General features: G+C 42.5%; 1 protein-coding gene across 1 annotated transcript; it reads right to left on the bottom strand.

Annotated features, from left to right (window-relative positions):
• Window positions 1-422: 422 nt before the first annotated feature.
• slc34a2a (solute carrier family 34 member 2a) lies at window positions 423-10,441 on the bottom strand. The gene is made up of 11 exons (XM_071901824.2): window positions 10,339-10,441; window positions 9,095-9,223; window positions 8,662-8,805; window positions 8,272-8,383; window positions 7,614-7,806; window positions 2,580-2,675; window positions 2,367-2,487; window positions 2,079-2,246; window positions 1,863-1,979; window positions 1,092-1,216; window positions 423-992 (listed from the first exon to the last, which is right to left on the bottom strand). The coding sequence occupies exons 1-11, from the start codon at window positions 10,439-10,441 to the stop codon at window positions 423-425; spliced, it is 1,878 nt and encodes a 625-aa protein (XP_071757925.2).
• Window positions 10,442-17,648: the final 7,207 nt, after the last annotated feature.

Here is a 17,648-nt window from a genome sequence, read left to right on the forward strand (position 1 = left end):
GAATATTTGAAGCTACTTCAGGTAACATTACACACCAGGAATCTGTCACTTTCCTCCATACATTATTTTGTTTGTCAGGAGCTTTATAAACTGACAGAGACGGGTCATATAATCTGGGAAATCTCGACACAGCTGTAGTAATTCTGTCTTCCATCTTCCATTCAAAAATTAAGTGGAACTAGGAAAAAAAATGTAATGAGTGGAGAATTTGAGAGCCGGATATTTGTCCAAATGTGTTTGGTTCTTGCACCACGACTGTTCATTTGCATAATATTAGTTTTTCCCAACTTTTCTTGTCGCATCATGGGCCCGGTTCGCATTGCAGCCTATCCCATCATGCCGTGCGCACACATTTACTTTCTCATAGACTGAATGAATGTTCGCCTCATGAAATCGCATCTGGTGTGCAACTACTGTGAATCTCAAAGCTGGGTGGATTTCAAAATCATGAGGTCTATCTTTTTCTCATTTTCCACCTCTTGCTCTGCGTTCATCGCGGGGTTATCGTACATCTCCACCACATGCTCTCTCTCCTTCTTCCCCACAGAATCTTTGTCTGTGTGCTCTTGTGCGTCGGTGGCAACCTGGCAGCATTTGCAGCAGCAGCAGCACTTGGCGGTAATCACAGCGACCACTCCGTCCCAGGGAGCCAGGGAGTGGGCCCAGAGAGGGAGGAAGTCCCAGGAGCGCAGACAGGAGGGCAGACACCCGGGCCGCCGCCTCTGCAACAAGTTGATCGCCACGATGACGATCAGCACGACGAGCAGAGGCACGCCCACGCCCACCAGCACCTGCCAGCCGGCCAGCGACAGGCTGAAGACAAAGAGAGGGAAGACGAAGAAGCAGCAGACGATGTAGACGGCGGCGAACCAGCGGTAGGAGGCGGTGATGTTGCCCAGGCCTTTAGCCAGCCGGATGGGGATGCGGGTGAAGGGGATCGGATACCACAGAATGATGCCAGAGATGTTGAACAGAAAGTGCACCAGGGCGATCTGGAATGAGAGTAGGGCGGGATGTAATATATGTCACATGTGTGTATGGTAAGCGTGTGTGTGTGTGTGTGTGTGTGTGTGTTTGTGTGGATAACTGACCTGTAAAGCGTTAGCCAGTGTGTCTCCAGGACTAGCCATGGCTGCCAGTATGGCGGTGGTGGTTGTGCCAATATTTGCACCCAGTGACAATGGGTACGCTCTCTCTATGCTGATCACACCAATTCCTATACAGAGAAATGGAACGGTCATTAAAATACACACACACACACACACACACTCACACACACACACTCACACACATTCTCTCTCTCCTACTCCTATCATTTCCTATTTCCTTCCTATTTTCTATGTCTTATTTTTAGCATATACTGTATATTCTATAGACTTTGGTTACACAGAAAATACATTATTTATATTCACTTCAAGTCATGAGATCTCAAATACAGATTGCACTCAACAAGAAAAATACTGAACCACTAAAGACACACAGAGAGAGAGGTGGAGGGGATGGTAATGTTAATGATAAATGGTAGATGGATGGATGGATGGATGGAGGAATGGATGGATAGATGATTGAGGGCTGGATGGAGGGATGGATGGATGGATGGATGATATAAGGATTGAGGGATGGATGGATGATGGACAGAGGGATGGTTGGATGGATGGAGGGATGGATGATGGATGGATGGATGGATAAAGGGATGGATGGATGGAGGGATGGATGGATAGATGATTGAGGGATACATGGAGGGAGGGATGGATGGACGGATGGATGGATAGAGTTATGGAGGGATGGATGTAGGGATGGACGGATGGAATGGATGGATGGATGGATGGATGATGGATGGATGGATGGATGGATGGCCTCACCAACAAGTGGAGTGATAGCGGAAGTGAACACCGAACTGCTCTGGACAATGAAGGTCATTCCAGCTCCGACTACGATGGCGATGTAACCAGTGACCCAACCGAATGGAAATGGGAAATCTGCAAGTACACACACACACACACACACACACATCTCACACAAATACCTCCACTTCATTGCATTTCAAAACATAAATAGGTACAACCAGCGCTGCTCACCAGTGTTAAGGATCTTCTTGATGACCACGGCCACCTGTCCCTTCAGCATGGAGTTGAGCAGCTTGACGATGAGGACCAGGCAGGAGCAGAGCACCAACAGGGAGAGAGCCAGCAGGATCAGACCCACCGCTAGGTCAGGCAGAGTCACATTCACAAACAGGTGCTTACCTGAGGACACACAGACGCAGACAGCACCGCATGAACGTTCTGCGTTAAAACAGAAGTGATCAAATATGGATACATGCAGGAGGCGACTTGTATCTACATCTCTAAATGTGTTGGTCGTACATTTCTGGATGTAGTACGTCTCCGAAACGTTCTTCAGTGTGATGGTGTGGTTGCCTTCGACCCAGCAGAGAGACGGAGAGGTGCAGTTCTCAGGTCCAGGAACTGTCACGTTCATTAAGGTCTGAAACAGAGTGGCAGTTTGTAAAGATTTTCATGTTCATGCTCTTCATGATATTGAATATTTGTTATATAGTGAGGATGTTCTGGGCTTACAGCGTTGGTGAAGGTTTGGCACCATTTCTTGATGAGGCTCTTATTCCTGGCTGCCGGGTCTCCAGTGGCAATCCCACTAATGACAGATTCATCCAACTGAACGAGAGAGAGAGATATGACAAAGTTAGTAATGTCATATAATGGTATCTTATCTCTGTGATGGGTTAATGGGAGTCAAACAAATTGTTTGTACAGTGCTGCTGCTCATTATTATTATCTAGTCCAAGAAAGACAAAAAGAAAGCATGCAAAAAGAATGCTAGACACATTTTTAATGGTTGCAGGGTCGAGGTCAAGGCAAACATCCGGAGGAGCAGCAAAAACAGCAAACACTTTTTGATTCAGCCTGCCGTTATTGTGACGAGAGAGGACATTGGAGAAATGAATGTCCTAAAATACAGAACCGTGGGAGTTACCAGGAGGAACCTAAACAAGCCTATTGCCCAACACAGCATCCCACTCAAGGCTGTGTCCCAGCTATGACTATAAGGCACAAGCTGCAAAGAAACATTATTATGGGTGACCCTGAGGGAGACACTAATCTGTGTGTTTTCTGCCTCCACTTATAATAAGGACTGTAGTCTGTATTGTTTAGAGACAGTGGAAGAGCAGAATACTCCTGTTGATTTCCTTATCGATACCCAGCGCTCTGTCCTAACTCAAGATACTGCTGAACAATGTTCCTTCCCTCTCTCTAATCCAGCTTGTTTATGCAAAAGAAATTCCATCCCATGCTGCTCCTTTTACTGTTTCCAAACCAGTGAGGCACTGGTGAGATTTTGACCTATTGGACCTGTTGTTCCCATTAACCTGTTAGCTAAAGACGTTTTAGCTGCGATGAATGCCACCATCACAGGAACCCCTGATAGATTGTATTTCTCTATTCCAAAGGCAGGTCTAGGGCTAATCTTAGGGTTTGGGTTAATGTTAGAATTAGGATTGTTAGGGTTTAGGTTTAAAATTGGAGGGAAGATGCATATTTGCACTCTGTTCTGTCGATTTAAACAATCACTCATTGGCCTGATGGGGGAGCTGTAATTATAGGTCAAAACTTTGAACTCAAACGGGATATCTTAGACACCGCTGGTCCAATTTTGATGAAAAGTGGAGGGAGGATACATCTTTGCAGTCTGTTCTGTCAACAATCACAATTATCCATAACATCTTGTACTTTTTGAGCAGTAAATCCTGTAATATGGGAGGCCATGATGAATAGTTTAGGCACACTCACAGTTACAAGATTCCATAAAATGCTGTCAAAGTTTTTTTGTTTTCCTTCTCCAAGTGTTTTTGGTTCTTTACTTAATTATAGACCAAACCATCCTGAGGTGGAATATCTATTATCTGTTTCCCCTAGGCGATGTTTGGCTTTCAGACATTGGCTGCTATTGACTGCAGGTAATAATCTGCATTAAACAGGAAGCATTGTCTTAAAATAAAAGAATACATATAAGTTTACACATGCTGATATACAGTCCAATCAATATTTAACCAGACAGTGGTCACTGAAGATACACCATGAGTTGATGAGAGTGTTTTGATATATGATGCATGCTATGAATGTTCCCTCCACTATAGATAGAACTGCTTTTAACAAAAAACAGTATCACATACAGTAAGTCTGCAGCTTATTATTAATTACAAATCTGAAGAAGGTTAGACAGGAGGTTCCTTCATTTCATTATCAACTCTACATTTACAATATGGAATGACTACAAAAAATGCTGTAACAGAGTTGTCATTCAAAACAAGAATGTTTATTGAGGACAGAAGAGATCCTCTGGTGTTTAGAGATGCTCTTCTCCTCCATCAGTCCTGTTCAGAACATATAGTTCCTTTTCATCTGCGGCTCATAGTCCAGATCCTCCATGTATCTCTTCCTGGCAGGTTTGCGGAAGGTAACAGTGTCCTGGCAGCAGACAGAGTCTGGTGTGAAGCTCGGACGCCTGGTCCCTCTTCTGTTTCTTCTGGAGCTGGAGCTGGAGCTGAGGTCCGGCTGAGCCTCAGAGGTCGGTGTCACCGGTGGCAGGGTGCAGCGTTGGCGCTGTGGCTCCAGCTTCATGTCCGCTGCAGCGTCTCTGGAGCTCGGAGCGTCGAAGTACAGGTTGAGGGTGAGCATGCCCTTTCTCAATTCTTCCATAACGGCATTATGTCTCTTCTTCTTCTTCTTGTTTTTGTTCTTGTTGTTCTTTCTCCTCAGCACAGAGCTGGAGCCGGAGCACCGCTGAGCCCCAGATTTGAAGCCGGGGGTGAAACGCTGTTTCCTCCAAGTCCAGCCTTTGAAGAAGTAGTTCCTCCTTCTCACCGCACCACGGTGATTCCAAGAAGTAGTCTCAGTCTCCATCAGCTCATATGCTCGCTTGTTTTACAACAGGAATTATTGTAAGTGTTGGAAAGTTCAGCAGATATTGTCTTGTCTTGTTGTCTTTTCTCAGGTTCATCAGAAGTTCAAATGACAGTCAAATTCACATGACACAGAGTTCTGGAGTTCTGAAGTGGGACCTCATAATGACCTGATCATGCTTCAGGCATGGTAGGCATGGTGTGTCCTATAAGGACATATCAGTGTGATATGTGATATCAGTGTGAGTCACAAAGAACTTACTTACAGGTGGGTAAGGGTTAGACATTGGTGATACAGTTTAAAAGCATATGTCCACATAAACAAATGAAATTTTGGCCACTGACTTATACATATAAACCTTAACCTTCTGTTTTTATTTTATTTTATGTTATATAGTCAACCAGAGACACAAAGTAGGATATATATATTTAATGTTAGTGTGATTCAGCGAGTAGAAGTTCAAATTTAAGTCCTGATCTCGGTCTGTGTATTTTTTCAGAAACAGAAATTAAAAAATGAAAAAGAATGGTGATTTGATTTTAATTTCAAAATCCACAAATGAAAAACAGAAATAGAAGGCATTTTCGTTTTCCTGGTCAGAAACGGCAGATATGGAAATTCTTTATTAGGAATAACCCCTTGAGATGTACCATCTCGTTTTCAAGGGGGTCCAAATACCAGTCCAGATACAACATTTATAAAGGACTTGGCTGTGTGTCGGCTCCAACACACACACATGTCTACATGCTGCTTCAAAACCGCACCTGGTGGACATTGGCCAGCCAATTGCTGGTGTATCAAACCTCTGCTTTACCAACCGAGCTAAACTCAAATTGATGCAACACGCAGACTCAGCCGTGTCCCATGCCACATGCGCAGTACAGTTTTTAGAAATTTTGTGGACCGACTGAGAGACTCATACTAGCTGCTTTATGTTTATGTTTCTGACTTGAAATTTGAGGAGCGGGCCAATCATGTTTCTTCCAGCTCAGAAATATTGCTAAGATCAAACCGCTCTTATCTTACTGTGACCTAGAAAAGGTTATTCATGCTTTCATCTCCACCATTGGACTGGAGCTAAAAGACATGATCACATTACTACTATTTTATCTTCTTTATATTGGCATATGTATTTTAGAATAAATTTTAAGATTTTATTGATCACTTTTAAGGCATGCCATGGCCTGGCTACTAGTTGCATATCAGTTGAGATACGAAGCGGTTAGAGATCCTCAGGCAACAACCTCCTGGCTGTTCCAAAGTCTACACTAAGGACAAAGGTGGACCGGGCTTCTGCTATCAACGCACCCAGACTTTGGAGCGTCCTGCTCATGGAGTTCAGGAGAGCAAGCTCGGTTTCATCCTTCAAAGAATCTAGGCTACCAAACCACTGCCAGAAAGCCCCAATATCCCCTATACCCTGAAGTAATAAAAGGGATAAAACCACTAATTGAATCATTACTGGCCCAAGGAATCATTCTCTAATAGTCCCTGTAATACACCAGTCTGGTCTGTAAGAAAACCTGGGGAAGACATTTGATGTTTTACACAAGGCTTAAGTGCTATAAATGATGTGCTGCCCTCTTTAAATGCCGTTTCTTAACCCTCCTACTCCTCTGGCTTCTATTCCACCACATTGTGTGTTTTCTGTCCTAGATCTGTGCTCTGCCTTCTTCTCCATACCCATTCATCCTGACTCTCAGTATATCTTTACTTTTGCTTATGAGGGGCACCAATATACTTGGACATGCCTCCCACAGGGATTTACAAAATCCCCTTCCTTCCTATCTTTACACATATGTGGGTGGCTGAGTGGGTGAAGGGAAAGAAAGGAATTGCATTGGAAGAGATGGAGCAAGCTTTGACCCCAAAACTAGCTTTACATCAAGAACTAGGAAGAACATTGGGTGAATTGAGTGATAAGGATGGTTTGGAAGTGCTAACTCCTTGACTAACTCCACCACACTAGGGCAGAGTTGCAGCTATGTCAGTCTACAATCTCACCTGAGTCTCCCCTGCAGTTTTCCAATAGTACTCACTATATCAACCAATAGCACCGTCATGACAGCCTGACTGCTTTTTGCTGTCCTATTACCACTGACCACATTCATCCTGTAGATAATATGTACAATACCGCTTCTTGGCTTTACAAACCACATTTCTCCACTTTATGGCATTGGAAATGTGTGGAAATTCATTATCCCACCATCTGGATAATGCCTCTGACACCTGTTGACTCCAGTACAAACTGACTACTGTGTCACCCCCTCTACTGTTATGTTCACCATCTCCTGGACTTTGATACCTTAAACCTTATCTTAAACCTTACGTGCCTGGTTTCAGAAACAGCACTATTTTCCTTTCTCTCTTTGATGACATTCAGGTCCTAGTTAAACTGGCTAAGGCTCAGGGAAGATCTGAAGACTCTGCGTCTAAGTCATACAGCTGGTTGACCTGGTTTGAGAGAGAGAGAGACTGCCGATCCTGGCAAAAGTCGGGGTGTATCCATCAACTCAACAATTTCTAAAATGGAATGGCAATGACATCCTACCTCAGAGATAAAGTCTTTGAGGGATTTGTAACGTCAATGACACTTGATGACAGTGATGCCATAGTAACGACAGCTTACCTCCAACATGAACCGTAGGAATGGTTTGCAACAACAACAATGTTATGAGAATGACATCCTACCTGTATGATGGACTCGGTGAGGACATCGGTGATGACATTCAACAGGTCCGGGGCCTCTCCGCTCTGGATGTTGAAGGAGTCGATGATGAGCTTGGTGACCGTGTACAAGTAGCCAGTAGCAACCTCCAGTGGCAGCAACACCAGCACAGACAGCCAGTTGAAGAAGTCGTGCACCGTGGCTCCTGCAAAAGCCCTGGGCACAGTGGAAAAGAGTGTAGATGAGTGTGAGGTAGTGTGACTGATCTTCATAACAGGAACTACATATGTACTTTTACTTAAGTACTGGACTTATGTACACTTCTGTGCTGTTGGAGTATGTTACCAGAGTACAGTTCTATTAGGGCATTTCTAGTTTTACTTGAGAAAAGGATTTGTGTGCTTCTTTTGTGACTGGTGTTCGTATTTCACTGGACTGCCACAACCATGAAAGCGTGAAATACGATTCTTCAGTGCCTGTTGCAGGATGAGCAGTTTTTGCCCAATTTATTTCTGCAAGAAATGCACCTTCTTTTCATGCACAGCAGAACACAGTGTTCTGATTTATTATTTCTCCACTGAGCTGTCTGATCAGAAGAGAAAGCGAGTGAGCCAGCAATATAAAGGAGACTGCCATCTTGCATTAAATGATAGTAACATTCACTGATCTAAAAATGATTACCTGCGAAAGGTATTGCGGTCCCCAGCTTGTGTCATGGCTACTAGCGTGTTGGTGACGGAGGTTCCGATGTTGGTGCCCATGATGATAGGAACAGCCAGCTGCACCGTTAGCACTGCCAAACACACAGGTCAATCTCCCACCAACAACATCATCATCATCATGCATGTATATGTATGCGTGTGTACATCCAGTGGTGTAAAGAGTACTAGAATGTCCTACTCAAGTAGAAGTATTGTTACTTTGCTGATATTTTACTAAAGCAAAAGTAAACAAAAGCAAAAGTACCGGTGTACAAATCTACTTAAGTAAAAGTAAAAAGTTGCTCATATAAAATGGACTCAGAGTTAAAGTTACTGAGTGTGTGTGTGTGGTGTGTAGCCTTGCACTCACGTCCGGAGGAGACCATGCTGACAACTATGGAGGAGGAGGTGGAGGAGCTCTGGACCAGCAGGGTGACCAGAACTCCGATGACCAGACCAGCCAGAGGGTTGGACAGCACAGAGTTGTCCTGAAAGATGTCGCCCGCTGCTTTACCTGGGCAGGGGGGACAAAGGAAGGCTTTACTACACAGTATGCTGTGGAGGGTGAGAGGAAAAATGTGAGGGATCTGATGTGAGAGACCCCTGAGTGTTTGTAAGTGCACTTCATGATAGAACATGTGAGTTTATGGCTGTGATTTTACTCGATTCTATGGGGCGTACAACTTGAGAGAGAGCGTGTGTGTGTGTGTGTGTGTGTGTGTGCACAAAATACGTGCACTGGCTCTGAAGTCCCTGCTGCACATCACTGCACATGCTGTACAGACAAGTGCGAGTGTGTTTACCTCCGACCAGCTGGAAGGCCGAGCTGAGGATGTCGAGGGAGCAGATGAACATGTAGAGGAACCCCAGCAGCAGGATCGCCTTCCCCACCGACAGCGACACCCGCAGCACCTTCCCTCTGGTGTCCAGAGCTGAGAGAGGGAGAGAGAGGGAGAGGGAGGGAGAGAGAGAGAGAGAGAGAGAGAGAGGGAGAGGGAGAGAGAAAGAGAGGGGGGGGGAGAGAGGGAGGGAGAGAGCGAGAGAGAGAGGGAGAGAGGGAGGGAGAGAGAGAGAGAGAGAGGGAGAGGGAGAGAGAGAGGGAGGGAGAGAGAGAGAGGGAGGGAGAGAGAAAGAGAGGGGGGGAGAGAGGGAGGGAGAGAGAGAGGGAGGGAGAGAGAGGGAGAGAGAAAGAGAGAGGGAGAGAGAGAGGGAGGGAGAGAGAGAGAGGGAGGGAGAGAGAAAGAGAGAGAGGGAGAGAGGGAGGGAGAGAGAGAGAGAGAGGGAGAGAGGGAGAGAGAGAGAGGGAGAGAGAGAGAGAGAGAGGGAGAGAGGGAGAGAGAGAGAGGGAGAGAGAGAGGGAGACAGACAGACAGACAGACAGACAGAGAGAGAGAGGCAGGCAGACAGACAGAGAGAGAGAATGAGACAGAGAGAGGGATAGGAGGGCAGAAAAAAGGTCATATGGGTTTAATCAATGAATAGAATAGAATACAAAAACATATGATGATAATATTAATTTTTCAGATTTGACTCTAACCATTCTTACAGTAAGTTGCACTGACAGTATATAACCTTTACAGATGACTCACCTCGCTATAACTTTGACAGACCGTCTGTGCTGTGCCACAGTTTTGCTGGCACCGTCTCTGCTGTCTGTCTGGCTACTGTCTGGATCACAGCCTGATTATTGTTTATGACTGTCTAATCTCTGTCTGCTTTCTAAATAATCGGTTCAATACCACTGATTTGATTTATTGTCCTTCAAATGAGGCAATAACGCTTTGGAAGGCTTGTCAACTAACAACGAGTTCCTCCTGGTGCTGAGTGACATTCAGGAAAATAAAGACTTATTATCCTGTGTGAATATGTAACAATGTTAGAGTGGGATACTTTGTCATATCTATCTATATTTAATTCATCGATTGGGATGAAAATGTATTACTTATTGCCGATGTGCATCTCCTTGAGGCGCTCACACACGTCTTCCTTTACAAATACAGGGGTCAGACCAAACTTAATGTTACATAGTGACGCTACAAGTCTTCACCTGACCATGGCACCGCCGTGTCCTTCAGCTCCGGTAAGTCCCATGGGTCGGCATCCTCCGGCTCGCCCTCGATCAGAGCCACAGTGGAATGTGCTGCCGCCATAGAAACAGGCCTCTCTTTGACCTCTGAGAGGAAACACAAGTCTGAGTGTATTTTCTGTTCTGTTTTCTACAGCTACACACACATGATTGCCCTCTCTACATGAACACACACACACACATACACACACAGACACATGCGCACACTGAATTCATGAATCCCCTCCTGCACTTCATACAGTGTAAAAAGTACCATTGCACTCGTCTCCACATCTCTCGTTACAGTCTTCTTCTAGATTGGGTTTAGGAGCCATTGTCTGAGGGAAAAAAAACAACAGTTAGATATAGAGATTGCAATAAATCAAATATTCCAACCTAGCAAGTGTCTATTTCACACCTAATCCTGGTTAAACAGACCGAATGTCAGTGTAATCAACCTTAATCATACCATGCCAATCACCATTATCCTTTTATAGATCTGATGTAAATTTAACAGGAAACCTCAGATAGAGTTGGGTGTTGGCCACAGACATGAACAGTTCTACAAACCATTATTATGTGGTGTGAGGGCATTAGGTTCAGAAGTTTCAGACACACACACAAACACACACACACACTCTTTCACTCACATGCTGGGATATTGATCTTCCTCCAGAGCCACATGGCCTAGCTGTGGTAAATTTCCACACTCACACCAGCAGCTTTGACACAGGAGGAAAAACTACTTGGTGTCTCAATATGAAGCTACAGTTACACTTTGCACTGAGGCATGCTTCAGTAATCTGATAAGGTATTCATGGACTACTGAGAAATTGCATTTAAATAAAGGTCATGAAATATAATTAATTAATGGATTATGATTACTTATGTTTTGGTTTCATCATAACAATTATCAAAGCACATTTTCTGTAATTACTTTATCTAATGTAATCTTAAATGGTATCAATAAATTTCATTGAACTTGAATTCCATCTTTCATTTGCTGAGTTTGAATGGTCCCGACGCAGTTGTTTCCAAGCCAAAGCTAAATGTGTTCTGTCATTATAATTTTGCATTAATATTAAGAAATAGTCTCTAGCAGTCTTTCATTGGCCAAGGTTCTCAGATTGATAAGAAAAACCATGTTGTCACTTGAGTTTAGAGTTCAGACACACACACACACACACACACACAATGTGGGAGTCATAAATCTTATCTGTAAAAAAAAAATTTACAAACTCATCTATGCCATTTATCAAAATATATTTAAAAGAAATCTTACATTCAAAATATGAGACTTTGTAAATCAAATCAATCTTACATTACCATAATACACCATAATACTGACGCCACAGATAATGACAATCACTTATTAACATCATGTCACTGCAGTGGAGTGAAAATATAAAACAAAACTACATCTCCGAGGAGTACATTTTTCAAGAATTAAGAAAAACAACCTCCACTTGAGAACCACACATTTTAAAATTAACACAATGATATTTTGAATTGGTTTCATGTACCTTAGACCGATCTAAACTTTCAATTCAGTTAAAATAAAACACCCAAATTGGCATTACAGGGATTTCAGCTGACAGCAGTACAGCATTCTTGCAAATGAAAAGAAGCCGTGTTTGCTCTCACCTGCGGCAGGCGCAGTGTGTCCATGGTCCAAGTCGCCCACCTGTGTTTCAGGTGTAGAAATGCTGGAAGGCTGAGGGGCCTGAGGAGGGCGGTGCAGGCCGGGGGTGCGCAGCCGTCCAATCAGCAGGACGGTCTCGGTGTCATGTGGTGAACAGAGCACACCTTTCAAATGTTCATTACCTGTCTTACCTGACACTGCTGTAAGCTCTCCGCAAGGCTGTGTCGCAGTCAGATTGAGATTCTACCTGATTCTACCTCTGCCTTCACCTGCACCTCTACTGTAGTCTGCTATACTGGAGTTAAGTATTTCTTACTCTGTCCAGAAGTCACAGTGTGCTGCACGCCTTCACCTGAGCTGCTCAGATTCCTGTCATTACACCTGTAAGCGTCCCGTAACACATCTGCTAACCCGTCCATCCATTAGTGATAGAAACTCCTGTCGACCGCCCTATATAAACCCTAATGCCTCCACCTGTTAACCCGTATTCTGCTGCCTCAGCCTTCAGACTGATGTCACCTCTGATAGCCTTGTCTCCATGGTGCGGCCCTGTGATTTATAGTGGGAGAGGAGTGGCAGGGAGAGTTCCTCCTCTGATAATGGTTTACACCGCACTAATAGATGGACACACCACAGGGGGGAGGGGGGAGGGGGGGGTGACAGGATGTACAGTGCGTGTGTCGATCAGTACCAACCTGAGTTGGCATGTGATGGGGGGTGATGTCACTGAGTTTGTGTTTGTGTGTGTGTGCGTCTGCGTGGGCATGTCCTATTTCTGGAACGGAAAGTGATCTTGTGTTGAAATCAATTGACACGGCTAGCCATTTCTCAATAATTGAAAATACCACTGACCGCACTGTAAGCCTGTAAAACAGCGGATGACAGCTGAGAAAATGTAGGAAAGAAGAGTCAGCCTAGGGCCACAACAATGCGTTGAGTTTCATGGAAATTGCTTCAATTGACCAGACAATGTTAGGTGAGGACGCCCGGGAATCCAACATCCGCTTCAACAACCCTGCTATTCCTCTCTGTCTCTCTCTCTCTGTCTCTCTCTCTCTCTCTCACAAACACACAGGCACAGACACAAACTAATTTCGGTGCCAGAAGTGACCTGGCCTGCCCCCCTCCTGCTGGCTCAGAAGTCATGTGGCGGGTAAAAGTGAATGGATGATAAATGGAGCAACAAAGGAAACAGTACACTTCTATTTTCAAACCATCAATTAATGTAAGCCTATTGATTGTGATCTCGCTCTCCCTCTCTCTCTCTCCCTCCCTTCTCTCTTTCTCTCTTATACACAGACACATACACACACATTACTCTCTTGAATCCCCAGCGTTTATTTCTCTCGAATTTGTCCAAAAGTTCACCAAGGTTTGAAACACTGTTTTTTTCATAGTAGGATTTGGAGACATTAAAAGTTATGACTTTAAACGGCAGCCATGGTCCTCATAGCCGAACAGTGTGCCAGTGCAACAGCATCACCTACTCTCCATGCAGTGCTATTACAACATCGCACCATTGAATTCTAAACTTTGAGAGGGGGATATGTGAAATGTGGGGAATTCAAATTGCCCTCATTTCCATTCTAAATCTCCAACACAAGGCACCAAAATAGGACAGTAGCCTATTATTGGAAAAGCCTTTGATGTTTTGATGCAAATAGATTATTGTTGTTATAGTCAGATGCCTATGCTGCTGCTATTGCTCAGAAGAGTGAGGCAGAAGAATGAGGCAAAATTGTGCCGTTTTAAAAGTTAGGAGAATCGAAAAGTCACGGATTAAGCCAAGTCTTAAACTAACAGAATCTATCCTACAAACTGGCCAAATATTTCATACAATGAAAGAAAGGACTTGACGTGTAAAAACAGATGTAAGGATTATAGGCTACAAAAGATTAAAAAGAGTGGAAGGATTATGGCTGAATTTAATGCTTTTTAAGACCTTTTTAACACCACTTTTAAGACATTTTAATGCCACTCCGAGCCGTAACTGGCCACACCATGAAGGGTACACAAAAGCAGCATGTGAAAGCAAAACCAAGCACAGTGTTGATGGGCGAGAAGAAGTCCACCACTTTAGTGTTTTAACAATGGCAGGGCCACTGTAGCGATGAAAAAGAATGGAGTGGGAACAAATCACTAGCATGATGCCCATAGTGCAGCTTAAATGATTTCTGACAGACTGCACAGGAGGCTTCTCGGTTATTTATGTCAACAGCACGCAACCATGCCTGGAAATCTTTCTCTTACAGCTATTGTTGTGAAAATTTCCATTTTCCTGTCTCTGGATTAGCTGGCTACAGTATCTCCTGTGTGTCTGTATGTCTCCACACACTTTCCCACTCGTTTCTCACACTCATTTCACTCTAAAGTTCCCAAGCATCCAGTAACGATGCATCGGCCTGAATCAGCCTGTCAGAATTATAAGGTTCCTACGGTATGCCAACACAGACACACGCTAATTACTGGCTATAATAAATCACAATTAATATACAGATGTTTTTTAGAAATTCAAACAAGTAACTAGGTTAAGGGATCAGTAATGGGCACTTTAGTAATATCTAACGGCAGCCACAGGAACTACAACAACATCGGCAAACGTGTGTCCCAAGGAGGTTCTCCTCCAGCAGGCACACAGCCCAGCTCCACCCAACCTCTCTCACCCTCCGTCCCGCTGAGCTACGGTGGTCTGAAACTGACAGAAAGTATGAACTGGTGTTTTCACAACACACACCACCTTGCCAAGTAGTGTTACAGTTCAGCATGTCAAGTGAAGAGGAAACATATTCCATTGCAAAGTGTTATAAATGTTTAAAACATCCCACAGAGTTACAGAACTATCATGAAGTCGAGTAACAGATGGAATATGCTCCGTTATCAGCTAACAGGTCTAGCAGCTCAAGCTGTAGCTAACGCTAACCAACTATTCCTTTAGCCGCTTACCAGCTACATCATAAGTTGCTTACCTGTCCAATAAATGTAAGGCCAAGTCCGCATCGCGCTTGTTTTCAGAGTCCTAAGCTCCTCCACCTTTGCAGCAATATTCACTCTGGTTTTGGAGCAGCTTTGGCTTTTTAAGCATGTTGCAGTTCGATATGCCATGGTTGCACAAATGAAACTGAAAGAAGTCCCGAACTCAAGGGGGGTGTGGATCATCTCCACCAAAACAGAGAGCACGGGCCAGACTTCTTGTTTTAAGGAACATGAGGTAACTGTGGAGTGCCGGCCTGCCGCTGATCAACAACACTTGCAAGCCCCCGCTGATTATGGTTATTTTGTGCAACAAGCCAGTAAACTATTACTGATTATTGCTAAAATGATAAAGAAAACATTTAAGACCTCTGGGTAGGGCTGGGCGATAATTCAATATTATCGTTTATCGTCTTTCAGTGGAATCATATCGTGATGATATGAAGATATTTTGATATCGTGACACACATTTCTGCTGTCTGAATTGATGATTACAAGCAAATTTTACTTAAAAACTCTCATAAAATGAGGTAGGCTATGGTAGGAATATTATTTGAATATATCTGTTTTGTTTGACATCACACCTAACATTACCATTCGGTTCAATGAGATGAACATTAATTTGATTATTTAACGTGATTTTGCATACATGAACCATATCGTGATATATTGATATCGAGAAAAATCCTTATGATTATCATGATATTGATTTCAACCATATCGCCCAGCCCTACCTCTGGGAATCTAATTTCAGACTTTTTAATGCCATTTAAGGCCTTCATTTTCACTAAATTGATTTAATGCTTTTTCATACTTTTTAATGATACCCATAGTATATGTGACTGATTCTAGAATTGCGGGTACATTTCAAGTACAGAAAGAAAACAAAAAATAGGAATGTTTTTTCCATTCAACATGTTGTATTATCATAGAACACGCTGATCTTAAACCTGTAAGATTTTTAATATTTTTTCGGAAAATCAATGTACTAACAGAAAAATTGGTCAACCTTCCCTAAGAGAACTTCTGTCTCTACATCCATTCATTCAACTTTAAATCTAATAAGATAAAGACTTTTTGTGTTGGAGTAAAAAAAAAAAAAAAAAATTAACTGACAAGTTGCCAAGATAGTGTGCATTTTCTGAAAACATAGTTTTAAAAATGAATGAAATGCTTTGAAATTTCATGTGGTAAGAATGTTAGTTATGAGACAGCTTCTGATCATTTTGTTAACAATAAAACATATTTAATGATCATTTTAAAGACAAAACAGAGTTACAAAAACAGAGTTGACATTGATGATAACAGAGTTGATCTGAATAAAAGACCAAAAACAACAACATTTAGTACCTGACTGAACCTTTTTAAACGATTTTTAAATATAAAAACAATTATTTAATCCTAGCAAGTATCTCTGAATTACAGATCTTTCATGAACTTGTATAATAACTGCATGTGTCTCGTTCATTATTGATCTAGAAAATAAAGCATTTTATTTTTCAAGAAATTGGTATTTATCATTAAAGGTACACTATGAACTTTTTTACACACCTACAAACAAAGAGACAGAGCTCTTGATACAAGGAATAGCAGTTTGCAAGAGCTAACATGAGTTTTAGATGTACTTTAATGTCATAAAAGGTTTGTTTACATTTGTATTGTTTGTAAACATTAGAGCAACACAAGCTTGTATTTTGAGTTATGGTGGGGTGAGAACAAAAAGAGAACAATGTCCATCTAGAAGTCATATAGTTAAGGAATATAAGACTATATAAACAAAAATATTACTCAAAAAGTTACATGGTGCACCTTTAATGTGTTAAATGTGTAAACAAACTATAAAGAAATTAAGGAGTAGGCTATACCTTTAAGACAAAACACCTTACAAACATTCAGTTTATATACTATCATTTTGACAATACTAACAATCAAATAACTACACTTTTCTCAATCTACCTATAACTTAGTGTACAGTTACTCTAATTTAATTATAGACTCATGGACCTATGCACTCATCTAACCTGGATGTCTGTGGTTCAAGGTCAGAGGCCTGTCTCACGAAGCGAGTTCAACAGTCAGTCTTTGCCTTAGCCGGCTTCACTAAACTTAACATTGGTGTTCCCAGATAACCGGTCTCACATAGCTGGTTATCAACTGGCTCTGTCAACCCAGGATTTACCTTTAGCTGGATAGCTATGACATGAAACATGAAAGTTAGTAACAAATAGCCAATCGCATGCAACATGGACAGATCCAGATCAGACAATTTGGATAAGATGAAACCATTGATCCCCGTGGGGAAATTAGATTGTTGCAACAGCAAAATTAATATGATTCAGAAAAGGATATAGAATATAAGCACAAAGCTATAAAAAGAAGTAATAGAAATAGATGAAAATAATAAAATAATCTAACAATAAAAGCCATAGACAATAAATAGACCTAATTATAGGATTATATAGGCCTAAACCCTAATATATACTGCTGACATTTTCAACACATTGGTATCGGAAAACATAACCGTGAAAAAGTAAAGTTGTTTCTGCTACCAAGGCTAGAGAGGATTACTGGAGGAACTGCCCCGTCATTACGACACAGTGGGCATTTTTTCCATTGATAAAATATTTTGGGGACACATTGAGGCTGTAAAAAATTTTTCTATTCATAAAGTTGGCCATAA

The sequence above is a fragment of the Centroberyx gerrardi genome, chromosome 3, assembly GCF_048128805.1.
Source record: "Centroberyx gerrardi isolate f3 chromosome 3, fCenGer3.hap1.cur.20231027, whole genome shotgun sequence".
Classification (NCBI taxonomy): Eukaryota; Metazoa; Chordata; class Actinopteri; order Beryciformes; family Berycidae; genus Centroberyx; species Centroberyx gerrardi.

Coding starts and splice junctions, on each gene's coding strand:
- slc34a2a (XM_071901824.2), bottom strand. CDS start 10,441: ATGGCGGCAGCACATTCCACTGTGGCTCTGATCGAGGGCGAGCCGGAG. Junction 9,224..10,338: donor CACGGCGGTGCCATGGTCAG/GTGAAGACTTGT, acceptor TCCCTCTCTCAG/CTCTGGACACCAGAGGGAAG. Junction 1,980..2,078: donor CAAGAAGATCCTTAACACTG/GTGAGCAGCGCT, acceptor GTGTACTTGCAG/ATTTCCCATTTCCATTCGGT.